Source organism: Heterocephalus glaber, unplaced genomic scaffold (genome assembly GCF_053883595.1).
Source record: "Heterocephalus glaber isolate CG9 unplaced genomic scaffold, H.glaber_assembly_v1.0 deba00001719, whole genome shotgun sequence".
Lineage (NCBI taxonomy): Eukaryota > Metazoa > Chordata > Mammalia > Rodentia > Bathyergidae > Heterocephalus > Heterocephalus glaber.
Window position 1 is genome coordinate 35,512 of NW_028258432.1, and position 20,168 is coordinate 55,679.

General features: G+C 41.8%; 1 protein-coding gene across 13 annotated transcripts in view; it reads right to left on the reverse strand.

Annotated features, from left to right (window-relative positions):
- Positions 1-20,168, reverse strand: part of LOC101717569 (BMP-binding endothelial regulator protein) — a 321,597-nt gene that overhangs the window by 25,530 nt on the left and 275,899 nt on the right. For 6 of the 13 annotated variants that reach the window (XM_021236401.2, XM_087199421.1, XM_004854899.3 and 3 more), the window contains 3 exons: positions 6,977-7,107; positions 2,242-2,418; positions 445-1,819 (listed from right to left, as the gene is read on the reverse strand). In XM_021236401.2, coding sequence (XP_021092060.1) covers positions 1,638-1,819; positions 2,242-2,418; positions 6,977-7,107 — 490 coding nt within the window. In that variant the 3' untranslated portion in view covers positions 445-1,637. The other 7 variants (XM_087199420.1, XM_087199422.1, XM_087199427.1 and 4 more) reach the window with 4 other exon arrangements.

The following is a 20,168-nucleotide window of genomic DNA, read 5'->3' on the forward strand; positions in this document are numbered from 1 at the left end:
ATGGCCAAAGAAAAAGGCTGAGGCAATGGATGGACACGGGTATGAATGGCCAAAGACATTTGCCATGGAGATGACCAGGCCCTGACCAGACAGCAAGCAATATTGTCAATGTCTTGAGATCATAGTTGGTGGCTCCAAGGCAGGGTTACATGGGAGAGGGGCATTACAGAGGAGAAATAGTTGATGGCAGGCAGAAGGCAATAAGTAGTGAAGTAGTGAAGCAGCAAGCAACAAGCAACAAGTTGCAATCAGCAGCCCTCTTTCTGTCCCTTATATCTTACCCAGGCTACCCACCTGTAGGATTTTTCTATTATCTTTTAATAGTACTCTATCAATAAATATTAATGCAGAATTTATCAATTATGACTAAATAAAACTGTTAAAAATGACTAACCTGAAGTTGATATAGCAGACTTATCAAGTATAACACAGGATATCCTGAAGGAAAAAAAATGCATTGACTTAAAACTTAATCTGTTTATTTCTTATAATACAGAATATTTCATTTAGCTATCAGTGGGTTTTGTTTTTGTTGAAATTTTCACTTGTTTAACAGAATAAAACATTGGGAAAATCACATGGTGACTGGTAACAACATTATCAGTAAATTGAAGTATACAGACCATTTGTTAGAAATGATGTTAAAGGAACTGGTTGGTAATTCTTTCCTAATAATGAGGACATATTCACAGTCACCAGGTAGCACAAGACAGGATTCCCCGAGAGACAGTCAAAGGCTTTCACTTTGTAGATGGAACATCACAAAGGATAGATGGCTTCCATCTCATTGGATTTCTCTGAGATTCTGAGACAATGATATTTCTTCATCTGCTGTGCAACAGTTTCTCCAAACACCTTCTCATGCTCAGTAACATTAATAAGTCATCTGGAAACTCTTTCATCTCAATGCATGACACATGAGTGATCACATCTGTCATAATTAGGAGACCTAAGCACTCTGCAAAGATGACAAGAAATTACTCAACTACTTGGGTGTGTCCTAGTGACACATCCATTTCTTTGTGAGAGCCAGTTGTGGAAACTATACCAGACCATGACCCATTAATATCTAACAGCTCTACCCCTTGCTTTACATGCACCTTCAGGGCCTCTCTCCAGTCTTCTTCCATCTCTCTTAGGTATACATCCCTTGATTTGGAAACACAAAATGTCCCCAAACAAATGTGCCCCTCTCTAAAGAAAGACATGGCCCATTCAGTGACAAATCCTGACTCCAACATTAAATTAATGTAGGTAGGCAACTGAGGGTCCTTAGGAAACTTCCTTAAGAATAACAAATGTTTGTGATGTCACAGCCTTCCATGATGTCTGCATGCCACCTATTAAATTAAAAGCACCTGGTGTATCTATACGATGTATCCAATGGTTTACAGATTAGGATCCTAGAAACAATATATCTTATAGCAAAAAATATACACATGTATGGCACAATAGTCAATATAAGTGATGAGATATTTTGCATCTATCTATCATCTATTATCATCTATCTACACACACACACACACATATGTATTCTGTGTGCACAGAGTCAGGCACCCATGACTGTAGTTCTTCCCTGGCTCTTCAATTTCAATGTCAAGGACAGCAGGTTTCAGTCTCAATGGCTGACATGAAAGTCACCGCTGAGGACAAAGGACTGGCTTGATGCAATGTCTCCTGTGCAGGACCAAGTTGGCTGGGCAGTGGCAGCCTGCCACACATGGCTTGTTGCAAGGACCGATCTCATTCCAGGTGTCACAGGTCTTCACACACCCTGGGCCACAGGTGTCATACACAGCACCATGCTTGCACTGTGTGGCTGTGGAAGAGGAAATAAAGATGGAATCTGAAGTAATGGCCCCTCAGGTCACCCTCAGCCTGGGGCCATGGCTGCAGGCTGGGCCCATCACAGTTCTTTACCCAGTATTCAGCTATGTGCAGTACTCATGTGTGCACAGCACTCAGAACTGCACAGCACTCGGGTGTGTATAGTATTCATGTCTGTGCACAGCACTCTAATTTGCACAGTACTCACATGTACACAGTACTTGAATCATCCTCATAAGCCTGGGGGATCAAATAGGAATCAGACATCATTCCTGACCTCCAGTTCTAAGAGGCTGAGCTTGTAAGCAAGTAGGTAAAGTGAGTGGACACAGTTTCCAAGAGAAATGCAAGATGTGTCTTAGGAAACAGAGAGACGGAACATGGTGGAAAAGTGAAGAGAGAACTTTCACTCACCATGCAGAGAACAGATCCTGGAGGTCATGAGAGGTAAACAGAAACTCGTCATACAGACACAGAGGAACAGCTTTCCAGGCAGAAAGTGGCAAGCATAGGAGGCAGTGTGGGCAGCAGCAGGTGTAACAGCTGAATCCATCTGGGGTCCTAGGCTTGGTGGGTGGGTGCAGGCAAGGACTAAGAAGGGAGAGTGGTGAGAAATGGAGGCAGAAACAGAGCCAGAGCCAACCACCAGAGACCAAAGCAACCCCACAGCCCTGGAAAGAGGGAATTCTTAGAAAAGTTTTGAACTGAGAATGACATCATCAGATTTGCCTTTTATCTGGCACAGTTTTTAGATGATCTTACAAAGTTAATAGTGACTTGTTTCCTCTTTTATCCTCTGTGAGTCCAATTGTGTTCCAAACTTTGGAAAAAAACATTTTTAAAACACAAATGTGATTTGGTTTGCATACATGCCTTATGACAATGTTAAAAAACAAAACAAAACAAAAACCAGGGAACTGCCAAAGTGGTTATTTATTCTCTAAGGGGCACTCAAACAGGTACAGTGACACATAAAAACACTGCATGGTGATTTTATCAATAAGTGTGACTCCGGCCTTCTGGAACTAAGCTGTTTCTCTGTCTCCTACTGGGTGCTGAAGGTCACAACATCTCGCTTTATCTTCTGACTTTTATAGCAGACATCCAGGCAGCCAAGGAAAAGCTGGGTGCATACAACTAGGGGAAAGTTGCTGCAAGGGAGGAGCTGGAGTCACCTGGGGACTGCAGAGCTAGACAAGGAGGGAGAAATGTGCTCAGGGAATCCAGTGGATGAGCATCCATGGAGACACACAAACAATTTTCCCAGAAACTTCTCCATTTATAAAATTCATTTGCCAATGTGCAGTGCCAATCGGTGTCAGTGCTAGGGAGTGGCAGTCATTTGGCTTTGAACAGCAATTTAAGACACAGGAGATAGGATGATAATAAATTTACAATCCAAAGGGACCAAGTCCCTTGAATAGGTGAGAAGGAACAAATGTGCAGACAGTGGAAAGTCACTAAGGTTAATAAAGATCTAGATATCAAACATTAGGATGAATTAGGTGGTGCTTATAAAAATATAGAAATTAATGTGCATTTATGGTTCTTTTAAACAATGCTCTTGCATTTCTGTATCCTCAGAGTGAATGAAAACAGAAGCTAGATGCAAATTGACATGAGTTTGACTCCCAGCTTCCTTGATTTCCAGAGTTCTTTGACATTTACCAAATTCTTTAACTTTTTAAGGCCTTGATGTGGCTAGGCTAATATAATGTTGTTATAGGTATAGAGTGAGATAAAATATAATACAAAACACTAATGTGGTCCTTGGGGAAAGAAGGCACTTACACAATAATAAATGGCAATAGAAATGGTTATTATGAAACTTTTATGTACCTTGACTAGAGCCCTCAAGATATTGCTTTTTATTTAATAATTCCCAGGCTAAATTACAGTTCCATTAGTCTTTGACACTACTAGTCGGCATTTGCCATGTCAAGAGTGCTCATGGAGTTAAAATCCAGGCCAGCATTTAAAATGTCACTTGTTCATTCAGGCATTCTTGCCTGGCAGCTTATTTGTCCAATGTCCAGGCTTTTTACTCCAGACATTTCTCTTCTCTGCTTTATGTAACCTTCACTGTTTTGGGTCAGAGCACCTGGGAGCTACAAACAAGGAAACTATCTTCCTATCATCTTCAGTCTTCTGGATGGATCTGAAATAAGGCAACTAAGAGGTGCTGCGTAGCTCTGCAAATTCATTTCTTCATGTTCCAGCTGTCAGACTATGGATATTCATGGTGTGCAGGTGCATGCATGCAAGCATGGGTGTGTGTGTGTGTGTGTGTGTGTGTGTGTTTAAGCATTGCTCTCCAGCTGCACTATGATGGAGTTATACCTCACCCAGATGACTCCACTAATTTTGAGAAGTAAATGGAAGCTTTCAGGGGCCATATTTCTTTTCCATTAGATACGTGATTTTGGCTCCAGAATGTCATAGTGAAATGTGCAGTCCTCAGATGCAGTGTGTGTGCTGAAGTGGTGCTAAGCATAGCCCTGGGCCAGTAGGAGAGGGTCTATACATCCTGTATCCAACCACAGCATCACCAGCGCTAATGATGTGAAGCAGATTCTGGTGAGCCCTACCTCACACCATGATAGATGGAGGAGATATGGACTCCATTTATTTTATTCATTTTTCTGATAAAGTCAAAGGAACCAGGACTCTAAATAAAGCAAGTAAATCAGAATATTCAGAGGGGCTGGAAGGACCCAGTCCCTCACACACATCACCTTCATGGTCTACCTGCACTGAGAGCCCCAATTCCCTGGCCCTCAGCAGCCACAGCCACACCTTGGTGTTGGTTAGTGTTGTCAAATCGGTGTTCCTCTGAGGGGGTATGCCCTGCAGAGAGGACTCTGGCTGTGGGAAATGCATTCTGATAGGACAGTTGGACCTGGCCTACCGAGGTGACAGAAAAAGTGAAAGGAAGATCCGAGGGAGATCAAAATCTTCAGTGCTTTCCCAAAGACATAGACCAGTGACAGCACTAGGGGCAGCTATAGAAGCTCATAACCACCACACCCATGTGCTGTCACCCACACCCCCAAAGCCACCAGGCAAACACTGACCAACTCACTGTTTCAGGCTCTATCTGCAGGTCACAGTGACCTGGGAAATTTTCAAAGGGCACAAGGGGCCTAGAAGCAGGGTGTCTGGGCATGAGGCCCAGGCACATGTTTCTACGGTGTCTTAGAAGCTCCTCTGCTGATTCTGATTCCAGCAAGGCCAATAACCAGTAGTATAAATGAATGGACTTCTATGTACCATAAATATAGCTTAGGTGCTTGCTCTCCCTGAACTTCCATTCACCCAGATGGCCACTTCTGTCCTCCACAAATGTAGATATTCTGGAGCCTGAAGCAGCCTGAACTGCTTTCCTTTACAAGGCTATTGTAGAAGCTGCAAACCCCAATCACTTCATCTAAGCAGAGACAAAAGGTTGTCAACCCATGACACAGGTAGCAAACATGCCATAATTTCCTCTTGACATCTAAATGACACCAGCCTCTACCACTGACTGTCTTCTGTGACCTGGACACCGTTGAGATGTCACAAATACATATCACTAATGCTACTAACCTGAGAAAGTAGATAGTATGGAAACTCCAAACACATGCAGACTTTCTCCTCTTCTCTCCATGTGCTCTGCCATCATTCTAATCCAGGCCACTACATGTTTCTCACAAGGGTCCTGTAAGAGCATCCTGCCAGGAAATTCACTCTCAAATCTTTTCTCCTGCAATCTCTTCACACCAGAGATTCCCCAACAACTGGGCATTGGACCAGTACTGATTAGTGACTATTAGGAGCCAGGCTCCGCAGTGGGATGTGAGCTGCAGGCATACCTTCACCTGTATTTAAAGCTATTAGACATGATAACATCACTGACTGATCAGCAGCAGCACCAGATTCTCAAAGGAGTTTGAATCCTACTGCAAACCATGCATGCGAGGGACCTGGGTCCTGTGCTCCTTCAGTCATCCCCAAACCACCCCATATCCATGGAAAACTTGTCTTCCATGAAACTTGTCCTTGACAAAACAGTTGGGGACTATGGCGCTGTACACAACAGCCAGGGTTGTCTCTGGAAAACACAAAGAGAACTGCTGGACACCCATTGGGAACTCCCATTTCTCTTATGGTAGACTCTTGGCCAAAACTCACAAAGCCCTGTGCAGCTGGCTTCTGCCCACCCAACTTCATCGAGAGCCCCTTTGTCCCTTGCCCTCCAAGCCAAGCCACACTGGAGCCCTTCCAGTTTGAAGAGCTGTTGTTTTTCTGCCATGTGACTGTCTAAAGTGATTCTTCTACATTGCATGCTTGTCTGCCTCCCTGGGGTCCTTTGGGCTGTGCTGAAATTCCACCTTGCCATTTGTACAGAAGATTTCCTTCTTTATCCCCATCTCTAGAGCTATCCATCTTTTCACTATCCATTTGTTCTATTCCTTTGTTCACTAGAGCTCTGACCTGTGCATTTCCTTCTTACTTCTTACCATAGTTCATTGTTGTTATTGCTTTTGTCTGGTTCTCCTCTAGGCAGCTGTCACTCAGCATCACAACAGTGCTCAGTGTCCAGCACAATGCCTAGTCCTCAGCCACTTTGTGAGAAATATTTCTTGAATAAACAAAGGCATTCATTTTACAGACAGGAAATAAAGCTAATTAACTTGCCTGGGGACAAAGTATTCCTAACAAACATTATGGAAATCTGTCTTTGCTGGAGTAGGGGTGGGAAGGAACATTCCAATAGGATTTGAATAAAAATCTCTTTGCAAAATGATCATGTTTATTCTAAAAGCCTTAAGTGGCTGTACCTGTCCCAAATCTCCTTGCTCCATACACAACCCAAGCCTCAGTGACAACTGCCCAAGTGCTAAGTCCATCCAGCTGGTAGCTCAAGGTGGAGAGAATATGGCAACAGTAGAAATCCTCAAATGGTTAAAATGTGCTCACCACAGAGCTTTTCTCTCGAGCACTGTCTTCTCTGCCTTGAGGTAAGCACCTGTGTTTTACCAACTGCAATACAGTTGGGTCACTAATGGGAATGCCCTTTGTCTAAGGGGACATGGTCACTCATGTCTGTGACTGCAATCCCCCATGTGGCTATCAGGGGCAGTGCAGCGATTCCTCAAGCCTCTCTTACCTGCACAGTGCTGCTGTGGTTCCCAGTGCACCTTGACACCCTGTCTCTGGCAGGCCCGGGTGTAGGCCAGGAGCGACTCACAGTAACAATTTCTGTGGACTGGACACTCACACATGTCGGTCACGCAGGACCTAGGGGCCCGACAGAGATAAAGGAACATTTAAAAATATCAAGTCATCCAAAACCTAAAATGTGACCTGCAGGAACCCTTGAATGGATGGATGGATGAATGGATGGGAACTCTGATTGGCCAACAAAGGCTATTTTACCTTGGAAACCTAAAACATGCCATAAAGATTCTGTGTGCAGCCTGAGTGCTGGATACCTTCAATAAATGTGATATTCAGTTTCCTTCTGCTAAGCAGGTCTGGCCAACAGACAGAAATGTTCTACAATCCTCACTGTTCAAAGCAGAGGCCACTGTCCATTTGAGGTTATGGAGCCCTTGGTGCATGGCTGGTGCCACTGAGGAATTTAATTCCTACTTTGATTTCATTGTAATTAACTGAGATGTGAAAAGCTGCTCGCACTGAAGGGTTATTCTACTGGAAAGGCAGTTCTTCAGATGCAGTCACCATTCAACTCACCACCGTGTGTGCAGCATTGACACGAATGACAGATGCTGCCGCAGTTTAACCCAAAACAGTGACCTGCTTGATGACAGCACAAAACCCCATGGCCTTCTGAAAATATGCAACTAGAATTCAAAATATGCAACTAGAAAAAACACGCAACTAGAAAATATGCAACTAGAACTGAGCAATATCTTAGAACCATGATCTTTTAAGGAACACTAAATCTTCATTTTTTAGAATGTAGAGTAACAAATTCTAATAAAGCAAGCATTTTAGGCACCTAATTAGACTGAAGGATGAAGAAGATTGAATCGAGGTCTCGGTAACTTAAATATGGAAAGGACTGACCAAGACGTAATTGAACAGAACTGTGCTTAAATATAAATGGACACATTTTTAACCACGACAGCAAAGCCACACTGATGACCTCATATTGACGTATAATGTTAGAGTTTACAAAAAGTGCTTTCCCATCCATGACCTCACTGATTAATAAACACCCACCATCTGTTTTATAAATGAAGAGGATCTTTTCACAAATGGGTGTGCCCAAAGTCACACTTTTAAGCAGAAAAAAGCAAATCAAACAATACTTCCTCACTTTTAGAGAAATGCTCTTTTTATTATAACTCACCACAACCATCATCCTTATCTTTGGACAAATTGACTGCCTAACAATTTTCAGTTGACATTCATGCAAAAATCCCCCAAAGTTAGTAAAACTAAATAGCTCTTATTGTTTTCATGCCCTAGTTCAGCAAATTCTTATCCAAAGAATCAATTTCAAGGCTGAACATAAAAAAAATAATATTCAAGATTTTAAGTAGCACAGCTGATCCCGAAAAGTGAACAGAATGTGGCCCTCCAACATCCCCAGATCAGTATTTTCTCTTGGAGCAGTACAGGGTGCCCATCTGATTGTAAAGAGTGATCATCATGGCGCAGGTAGGACGTAGCATAGAACCTCTTCCAAGTAAGAATGAAACAACATAATCACACTCAAGGGCCTACAGTCCCACAGTGCACCTGCAAAGGTGTCACAGTCAACACTCCAGGATGCAGTCTTAGGAAATAAAAACTAACACAGACAAAAGAAGAGAGGTGAAACTAGACCCTATCTCATTTCCTTGATTGATGAGTGTTATTTAAGACACAATAGCCAGGACAGAAAAGCTGATCTCTTTCCTCTCTGTAATAATCAAGGCTGTATTTCCTACTACATTTTCCCACTTAATACAGCAATCCTGCACAATCATGTTGTAGCAAAGGTATCCAGGCACTAAACACACAGGGAAGTCCTTATATTGGGTGGAGCCCCTATTTTTCCAAAGAAAAGCCAAGCAAAGCTTGCCCTTGCCTTCTAAATGTCCACCTATGAGCTCTGCTTGTCAACATCATTTCTTTTATTGCTTCAGTTTTCATTTCAGAATACTCCACATTCATCAGTTCCACCCTCAGATTCATAACAGCATATTTGTCTGCCTGGGTGTGACCTCTAAACCCATTTCCATTCACTTCCCCAGTAGACTTTGGTCCATTGTTTTCTTTCCCAGCCTGCAGGGTACAGGGCTATTTCCTGTGTGGAGGGCTCCCACTGCTGTGACTTGGATAAAAGGGCATCTAACAGGGCTGCTAAAACCATGGAGCTGCACAGGGAAAGGCTGGTTGTCCTAGGAGGAAGTGAGTCTCTCAGTTTGAAAAAAAAAGTCTATTATAATTATATAATATAAACAAATTATATAATATTATACAACATAAACCAATTATTAGTTTACATTTCCCTCATTTTTTTCTTGGTTTGTACAGCTGTCCTGTGAAGCCATTTCTTTAATTTAAAACAAATTATTCACCTGCTAAATTGCTAAATCTAATTCATTGAGACTGTTAGAGAAAACACTAAACCCACACATTTAATAATCGCTTTGTCCACCATACTTCATGAACAGAGCCAGGTAAAAATAAGCCTATACTTTAAAACTAAGGAGGGCTGGAGGTTTTTATAGGATTTGGAGCCCATGAGAAACAACATTTGAAGGAATGACATTTGTCAAAGTCAATTCTTTACTTGAAAGGTTTTGCAGATTTTTTTAAAACCTTGAAAGATGTGTCTTACCACAGAAGCTAAAATCTAAGATACTGTTTTTCACTAAACAAGTTTACAAATTTTACACCAAACTGTGCTCAGGTTGTGTGAGAATACAGGGAATAAGATTCACCCATACTCTGTGGGCAGAAGCATAAGAGTGTGGCTATCACGCTGAGGAGCAGGTCTGCTTAGCAGATAATCAGTCACTTTTCCTTTAAACTCGTGTTCCATTCATCAATGACATTATTGCTGTCACAATTCCAAGGCTGGTGGGCTCAGCCTGCTGTTGCTAGGAAGAGCAGGGGTGTCTGCAGCCCCTTCCTGTGAGGCTGAGGCCCCGGAGAAGCCTACACTCTCTCCATCTTTTCGCTTACACCCTGCACTGATCTTCAGGTATTTTTGTCTGTAGAAGGAATGTCTATTACAAGAGTATCTGCACCCTTCACGTAGCAAGAAAGAAACTTTCTATTGTGGCAGGGGAGGAAACCAAAATGGCTCTCTGCTCCACCACCCACTCGGCCATGATGCTTCTGGCCACTGAGAAGGGTCGATTGTCCCCACCACCACCCCTTCTGCAGTGGCACCAGCAGGGTGTCCTTGGGTCCAGTACAGTGCAGCCACTGCCTACCTGGAGCAATGGTCAGGTGCCAGGTCAGGGCCTGGCCCCAAGACTCCCCCTACTTCTGAGGATAGCACACACCTGGATCTTCTGCTGCTGGTGTAAATCTAGGTTCCCATGACCTATTCCTCAGGGTGGGTTGAGAGGGCAGCTCAGAGAACTCAGGGAAACCAGCTCCTTATATGTACCCCTTTATTATAAGCATGCTAAAGAAGAGCTAAGTGCAAGAGATGTGATAAGTGAAGTGCAGGGAAGGGATCCAGAGTCCCCAGCCTCCCAGCAGGGCCAGCTCTCAGGAAGCTTTCCCCACCCTGGTCCCCTCCATGCACCACTGATAACAACACTGGCCATGGGTGCAACTCCACTTTAACCCCTTCTCTTCATGATAAGTTTGATAAAAATATAGCATATGTTTAAATTTTAAAGATTACAGTGAAAGTCATATTGACTTAAATTCTTCTCAAAATGCCCCCCCTTTCAAAAACACTTGTTCCACCATTCTGGCTATTTCAAGAAGGAAAAACTTCACTTTCTTGGAATTCTGCCAGTTCTCTTTCTTGAGTGTCTTTAGTTGTGCTATTGTGGCTGCCTCAGTATCCTAAATCAATTAAAAACACTGATCTTTCATGGTCATTTTGGTTTTGAGGAAGAACCAGCAGCCACATAGTGCTAGATCCAGTGAATAACATGGATGAGGACACACCATCATGTTTCTATGAGCCTGCCTTTTGATTGGCAGCAGCATTCACCATATCTTTGATCATACCCCATAAAGACGCTCAGGAAAGAGGACTTCCAGAACTCCTTTAGAAAGTGGCAAGAATGATAGGTAGGTGTGTTCAAAATGACGAGAGACTTTACTTCAAAGAACTAGGACTACAGGTCCCATTTGACCCAGCTATTCCCCTACTGGGAATCTTCCCCAAAGAATTAAAAGAATCATACCACAGCGATATATGTGGACCTATGTTTATAGCGGCACAATTTGTAATAGCTAAAGCTTGGAAACAGCCCAAGTGCCCATCAACTGGAAACTGGATAAAGAACATGTGGTTTTTTAATAAAATGGAGTACTACTCAGCCATAAAGAATGAGAAACTAGAGACATTTATAGCTAAATGGATGCATATTGAAGCAATACTCTTAAGTGAAATAAATAGGACACACATATGTAAATACCAAATAGTTTCTCTAGTGTGAGAAATTGAAAGTGTAAATAAGGATGAAAATGATTAAAATGAATAATTGATAATTTGAAATAAGAAAAGGTCCAAGGGTTTGGGGATGGTGGAAGGGAAAGGGGAAAGGGAAGAAGGGAAAGAAAAAAAATATGAGAAAAAAATGGAATCAAACTCTGTGTAGATAGAGAAGGGTGGAGGGGGTGAAGGGTGCACAGGTGATGGGAGAAAAAATAAGAACTAAGATGCATCATGTTCAGGTACAAACACCCAATGATAAATGTAAATGTATTTTATACCTAAAATGTACCAATAAATATATATATTTAAAAAATAAAAAAAAATTTTTAAAAAGAGAAAAGTGAGGAGACTTTTTAGGGAGATTCATTGTAGTGTGACTTTTACCATAATAGATTATTTATTTAAGCACCCACAGGATTCTCTGATTAGCTCTTGAATAGTGGGGAGGGCAAGACTGGACAGGCAATAGCAGGCCAAGCCCTGGGCATAATGTTTCAGGGGCATTTTCCCCAGATCCTGTAATTGCAGGCTGGCAGGGAGAGGAAGGGGCCCTGTGAATTTGGCTTGGAGAGTATCCTGCTGGTCACTGGGGTTTGGGGTGAGGGTTACATGAGAAGCAATATTCTTGCCCATCACCAATCACTAAGAGAAAAAAAAGAACTGAATCCATAGCCAGGAATTGAGATGGGGAACAGGGACTGGAAAGGAGAGAAAGGGGGCCACCTTCACCCCAGCTAAATCCAAGAAAGAGGGTGCACAATAGCTGGACTCTGTCCTCTCCTTCCAGGCTGCCATGATGCTTGTCATTCCTCTATTCCCAGTCCCCAATGGTGGTTGACATCTGCCACTGTGCCTAGCAGTGCCCACACAGGCTGCAGCAGTGAGGCCACACCTAGTTACACATGGCTGCCATGCCAGGCTGGGCTTCAAAAGGCTGTACCTTTCTGGGCCATAAGGCAGTGGAGAGCTGCCAAATCCCACAAAGGGCAAAAACACAAATCCTCCCCAGCACATGGTAATTGGAGGATTCGGTGCAATGGGATCTTTCTCAGATGCTGGATCCTTCACCCAGCATCTGCTTTGACTTTGTCTCCATATAAATCAGCCTTCACACTCCATCACTGCCTGAGCAAGGGCCTTTCCCAGAACTCAGTCTGCTGGACATGACAGGAGAGTTATATCCCATCCCAGCGTCTGTGTGTTCCCCTTCTCAAATCATCCTGGCCACTAGATGGTTCCCAGAGCCGAGTCATAAATGCCACCGCCCCACTGTCCCCTGCCCCACTGCCCCACTACCCTACTGATCCACTGCCTCCTGCCAGGTGCCCACTTCTACTGGGACAGGAGCACCCTGCTCTCCACAGACAGCCAAGGAGAACATGGCCTTAAGAGTCCCCAGAGCATTCACCCAACAACATCAAGAAATGTCACTGCTGTTCTTACTATCACACTGGAAACAGGGAGCAAAGTCAGCATTCAAAGCTAGTTCAAGCCAGGCATAGTAGTACATGCCTGTCATCCCAGGACTCAGGGAGGCTGAGACAAGAGGATCACAAGTTTGAGCCTAGCTAAGGCAACTTACTGATGTAGTAAGACCCTGTCCCTAAATAAAACAAAAGAAAATAGTGCTCAGCATGAAGGTCCTCAGTTCAATTCCCAGTATTGAAAAAAAAAAAGAGATAAAAGAAAAAAAGTTGTGTCTGTGGTTTCTCCCCTGCACAAAGCTGCCTTGCACAGCATAGGCTATTCCCTCCACCTGAAATGTCCTTCTAACCTTTCTCCTGGGAAGTGCCTGCTCCTCATTCAGTGTGGACCTCAGTGGCTTTCTCAGGGATGTTGCTGAGAACTCCCAAATAATTTCAGGTGGCCCTGAAAACTCCCCCTGCCCTGATCCAGGGCAGAAAGGTTTGGCTCATTGATTTGCAGCACCAGTGAAGTACCTAGTTTAGAGCAGATACTCAAAATCTATTTCCTGAACACACCAATTATAAATGTTTGTGTAGTCAAAACAAGGTAAAGCAAGAGTAAGATGACAGTGGGGATCAGGTGGTTGAATGGCCTGAGAGAGATCACAGAGGAGCAATCAGTCCATGAATTCAGCCACTATTCACAGACCAAGAGGCCTGGGCCACCAGGGGGTCAGTGGTGGCCTCCTCTGGGACAGTTTTATGGGCTTGGGGAATCACAATGAAGTATACTGAAGATGGAAAATACTCCAGGAACTGAATAAAGACTATTCCTTTGGTAGGCTAGCAGAGAATTGGGGATATAATTGGAAAACAATCCAGATGTGTGTGTGTGTGTGTGTGTGTGTGTGTGTGTGTGTGTGTATTAGTAGCCAGAAGACTTGAAGATGTTTTGCACCAACAGGAAAAAAAAGCCCAAGTTAAAGGCTGAAGTTAAAGTAGTGGAAGCGTTGTGTAGTTGATTGGGTAAAGAAAATAAGAGCTGATGGGATGCAGGGGAAAGAGTGCCCCTCTGTTCACCTATGTTGTCAGTGTCAAATTCTTGAAAAAAGAAAAATGTAAATTTCTGTGCTTACACAAGACAGATGGCAGAGAAAGAACAAGAAATCATAGCCAACTTCTAGATCAGCAATTGGCTCAGGAAGACCAAGGATTCATTACAAATACTTAAGAGAAGAAAGGGAAGATTCTCTGCTTCTCTTCCCTCCCCTCTCTTTGCCCTTCCTCTTCTTTCTTTCTTTCTTTCTTTCTTTCTTTCTTTCTTTCTTTCTCTTTCCTTTCTCTCTCTTCCTTGCTTCTCTGTCTGTCTCTCTCTGTCTGTCTCTTTCTCTTTGTCTCCTCTCCACCTCCCTTCTCTTAGGGACCCATGGAAAATGAACTGAAAATTGAGGATAAATTTAGTAATTTAGTACTGGAGAAATGTGGCTTTAGCACCTTTGGGAAAAATGATAAAGATGAAAACTCAAAGTCTCTACCTTCCACGATTTAAAATAGAGAAACCAACATGGAAATAATGCTATTGCTATATGCTCAAGGTTAAAACCGAGATAAGGAAATAACACTGAGAGACAGCAGAGTGGGGAATGATCAACCAAACTGGGAATATGGACAGAATATTTGAGAAGTCATCCTAGAAGGAGAGACCAGTGATCACCGTGATCATTCTTGCTTGAGTTTGAAAGATAAAGGGAAAGGAAGCTCTCAGGGAGAACAGCATGCAACAAGCCTGAAAGCTGTGAAAGGTTGTTACTCATTTGATTATTTGTGAATTCATGTGGCAGGAGTGGTTGCAGAGTTGTGGGAAGGGCCATGGCCTCAGAAAAAGGTAACTACAGAATAAGGCAGGAGAAATATGCACTATCTATTTACAAAGAGAAAGGAAAAATGTTATATAAAATATAATCAAATAGAACCAAACAGTGTGTTACAAGAATAATATAGCATAACCAAATATAAGTAGTGTTAGGGATGCAGGGTTGGTTTGATATCAAGATATTTAAAAGGTCTAACTTTTCACAATAGATGAAAGAACTACTGAACATTTATGTTGAAGGATGTAGTACTTTACACCATAAATTCAACATTAATTTCAACGTTAAAATTTTCCAAGCATGGAGCAAGTGAAACCAAGAAGTCTTGTTTAACACTATGAAGAGTCTGTCTCAATTTAAGCAGGCAAAATTATTCCTAAAGATAAGATATGAGAATCATGGCAGTAACTTCAAAAACTAAAGAAGCCTTCCCTTGACACTCCTTAGAATCAGTATTGGTCAAGTTATATCTTCTAAAATATATCTTCCAAGAAAATAAAAGAATTTTTTAAAAAAGAAAATAAATAATAGGCATAGATTTTAGTATGTGAAAGGAATAATTTTACTTGCTGACAAATGATATCTCTATAACTGAGAAACTTCAATGAATAAAATCAGTCATAAAAAGTTTTCCCACATGCTAGAAATAACTGTGTAGGAAGTACACTCTTCAAAAAGACCCAATCCACAACATCAACCACAATGTCAACCAGTTCATACAATAGGAAAATTGACTTTAGCAATGCAGAAACTGCAGGAAGCAAACCATAAAATGTATTCATGTAAATGAAGAAATAGTCTCTGGACCAAGAAACTAGACTTTTATAGCTTAAAAAGGTCTATATTATGTAATTATTGATAATACAAGAGACCAGCACTCCCAGGGCAGAGGAGGTGAGCCACGTGGGTGCCAGCAGCAACCTCCCTCGCCCATGGCAATGAGAAAGCATGTAAACAAGCCTCAAAAACAGACTCCCAGGTCACCTACAGTAACCACAAAGGGAAACAAGATAGAATAATCTGATAACCACCTGGACTCCATGAACTGGCAACAAAAGAGGATCTAGGATAAATGAAATCAGAAATAATTTCTCAGATAACAGGAAAGATTGTGCTGATATTGCAAGACATGATTAATAAATCTAGAGTGGAAACAGATACAAAATGGAGGAGCTGAGGAACATGATGGAATCCCAACATAGGAAACAAATGGAATCCGTAAAACAGATACAAACCGATATCCAGGAGATTAAAAACTCCATTGAAAGTCTATGCAGCAGAACGAACCAATGTGAGAACATAATTTCAGATATAAAAGATAAGACTGCAATTAGTGACCAGGAAAATTATAAGGGACCATGAGAAATCAATCCAGCAGCTGCTAGATGATGCAAAGAAGAATAACATAAGACTGACTGGAGTCAATGCAAAAACAGGAGAGACTGCACATGACATAAAAAAAACTGTTCACAGAAGTTATGGCAGAAAACTTCCCAAGGAGGGGAAAAGTACTTGACATATAGATAAGTGAGGCATATAGGACTCCAACTAGTCTTGATCCAAAAAAATCTTCACATGGACATATAATAGTTAGGATTCCAGAAACCCAACAGAAGAACAAAATTCTACAAGCAGTGAGAGAAAAGAAACAAATCACATACAAAGGAAAGCCCATCAGAATCACAGCAGACTTCTCAATGCAAACTCCTCAAGGCAAGAAGAGCTTTGAGTGACATATTTCAAGCCCTAAAGGCAAACAGTCTCCAACCCAGATTGATATACCCTGCAAAACTGTCTTTCAAAATTGATGGAGAAATAAGATACTTACATGATAAAGAGCACCTTAATAACTTCATGAATACCAAACCAGCACGCCAAAAAATTTTAGAAAATACCCTAGGAAAAGACAACAAGGATCACAACACCAAGAAGCCCAGCAGAACGAATCCATTGCACATGACAAATTAAATGCAAAGGGGGAGAATCCAAGAAAAAGAAAAAGTCATGACAAGGCTTTTAAAACTTTTAACTTCATCTCCCTAATGAGTGTATAATTCAATCTTGTTATTGTACTGATTAGTATTTTTCTGATTCTAGTGTTGCACACCTTTCCTTATGCTGTACTGGCTATTTATCATCTTTTTGTGTCTAATTTCTAATCGGGTTATCTATTAATGAGCTGTAAGAGTTCTTTATATATTCTGGTCATAGGTTATATGTATTGTAAATATGGTCTGTTAAAGGACTACTTTTCATTTTAGCAATGTCATTTGAAGTTCTAAATTTTGATGGAATCTCATTTATCAGTTTTTTTCTTTTATACATCATGTTTTTTTGTATCCTAGGAAGTTCTTGCCTAACCTAAATTCATACACATTTTCCCTTATAATGTCTTCTTAAAGTTTATAGTTTTAGACTTTCATATTTGGGTTCATAGATCCTTTCAATTTATTTTTATGTATCAAAATAAAGGTTTGAGGTTAACTTTTTTATATACAGATACCAGGTGTTCTAGTGGATTTGCTGAAAATACTATCTTTTCCTCTGCTCTTGAATTGATTTACATTCTATAAAATGTTAATGTTAAATAATCTTTCAAAACATATATGTGTGGTTCTATTTCTGGATTCTCTGTTTTATTCCAATGATCTATATATCTTTCTTTACAGCAACACTGCCTTGATTACTGTAGCTTTAGAGGAAGTCTTAAAATTAGGTAATAAATGGAGGTCCTGAGTCACACAGAACACACCGAATTAGCCCACTGCAGACAGGCAGGTCTGCCCATGCCCTACCGAGGTCCCCAGTCACTTGGAATACCCCGAATCAGCCCGCTGCACACAGGAAGGCCTGTGTACGCCCTACCGAGGTCCTGAGTCATGCGTAAGACACCAAATCACCCCGCTGCAGACAGGCAGCCACCTGACTCCACACTACAAAGATGCAGAGGGCACCAGACCACCAGACCAAGGTACTGAGTCCTGCTGCTCCCAGCCCAGAAGTAGGGGCTTCTCAGCCATCGTCGCACTGCTCCTGGTCCAGAGGAAGGGGGTTCCCGGTCACCATCACTCCCACTGCTCCCAGCCAAGAGGAAAGGGCTTTTCGGCCTTCTGTCCCACTGCTCCTGGCCCAGAGGAAGGGGCTTCCAGGTCACCATCCCTCCCACCACTCCTGGCCCAGAGGGAGGGGCTTCTGAGCCAACATCCCACTGCTCCTGGGCCAGAGAAAGGGGTTTCCTGGCCACCATCACTCCTGATGCTCTCAACCCACAGGAAAGGGCTTTTGGGTCACCATCCCTACCGCTGCTCCCAGACCCTGTCCCACCTCACCCAGCTCAGAGGACATAATCCGTGCAGTAGCTAGTAGCCCCCCGCCACAGTCGAAATGAGAAAACATGTAAATAAGTCTCAAAACCAGACTTCCAGATCACCTACAGCAACCCCAAAGGGAAATGAGATGGAACACTCTGATACTCAACCACCTGGACCCACTGAACTGGCAACAAAAGGAGATCTGAAAAAAATGAAATTAGAAATAATTTCTCAGATAACAGGAGAAATTGTGCTCCTAGTGCAAGACATGATTAATAAATCTAGAGGGGAGCTGAGGAACATGATGGAATCCCAACATAAGAAACAAATGGAATCCATAAAACAGATGCAAATAGATTTCCAGGACATGAAAAACTACATTGAAAGTCTACACAGCAGAATGAGCCAATGTGAGGACAGAATTTCACATATAGAAAATAAGATTGCAATTAGTGACCAGGAAAAGAAAAATTGCTCCAAAATTATAAGGGAACATGAGAAATCAATCCAGCAGCTGCTAGATGATACAAAAAAGAATAACATAAAACTGACTGGGCTCAATGAAGAAACAGGAGAGAGTGCAGATGACATAAAAAATCTCTTCACAGAAATAATGGCAGAAAACTTCTCAAGCAGGGGAAAAGGGCTTGACATACAGATAAGTGAGGCATATAGGACTCCAAATAGCCTTGATCAAAAAAAATCTACACATAGGAATATAATTGTTAAGATTCCAGAAACACAACAGAAGAATAAAGTTCTACAAGCAGTCAGAGAAAAGAAACAAATCACATACAAAGGAAAGCCCATCAGAATCACAGCAGACTTCTCAACACAAACCATCAAGGCAAGAAGAGCTTGGAGTGACATATTCCAAGCCCTAAAAGAAAACAGCCTCCAACCCAGATTGATGTACCCTGCAAAACTATCTTTCAAAATGGATGGAGAAGTAAGATACTTTCATGACAAAGAGCACCTTAGGAACTTCATGAATACCAAACCAGCACTCCAAAGAATTTTACACAATATCCTAGGGACAGACATTGAGGATCACAACCCCAGGAAGCAAAGCAGAATGAACCCATCTGGCATGACAAGAAATTAAATGGAAAGGGGGAGAACCCAACAAAAAGAAAAAGCCATGGCAATGGCAAGTCAATATGTTACAGTTATAACCATCAATGTTAATGGTCTCAATTCACCAATCAAAAGAAATAGACTGGCAGAATGGGTCAAGAAGCAAAATCCAACATTATGTTGCATAGAAGAAACACAGTTAATTCAAAAGGAAACTCATAGACTGAAAGTTAAAGGGTGGAAAACAATACTCCCTGCGACAGGAACCCGCAAAAAAGCAGGAGTAGCTATCCTCTTTGCAGATCAAGTAGATTTCAAACCAACACCGATGAAGAGAGACAAAGAAGGACACTACATCCTTGTAAAGGGAAGAATCCAAGAGGAAGAGATGACAATCATAAATATCTATGCACCAAACACTAGTGCACCCAACTATATAAAACAAATACTAATGGACATGAAACGTCATATATGCACTAATACAATTGTAGTGGGGGAGCTCAACACCCCACTGTCACAGATAGATCAACTAGACTAAAAACAAGTAATGAAATACTAGAACTTAATCGAACTCCTGAACAAAAGAACTTAACATATGTTTACAGAGTCTTCCACCCCACAAAATCAGAAGACACATTCTTCTCGGCTGCACATGGGTCATTCTCAAAAATAGACCACATACTCACACATAGAACATGTTGAAGTAAGTGTAAAGGAATTGAAGTTATCCCCTGTATATTATCAGACCATAGTGCCATGAAATTGGAGGTCCATAGGAAAAAAACCTCAAAAAATTTCATAAACACATGGAAATTGAACAGCACACTTCTGAATAACCAATGAGTCATAGACGAAATTAAAGAAGAAATCAGACAGTTCCTTCAATTAAATGACAATGACAATACAACATATCGGAATCTATGGGACACAATGAAAGCAGTCTTATGAGGGAAATTCACAGCAGTGAATACACATATTAGGAAAACAGAATGAGCCCAATTAAACAACCTGATGCTGAACCTCAAGCTTCTAGCAAAAGAAGAGCAGG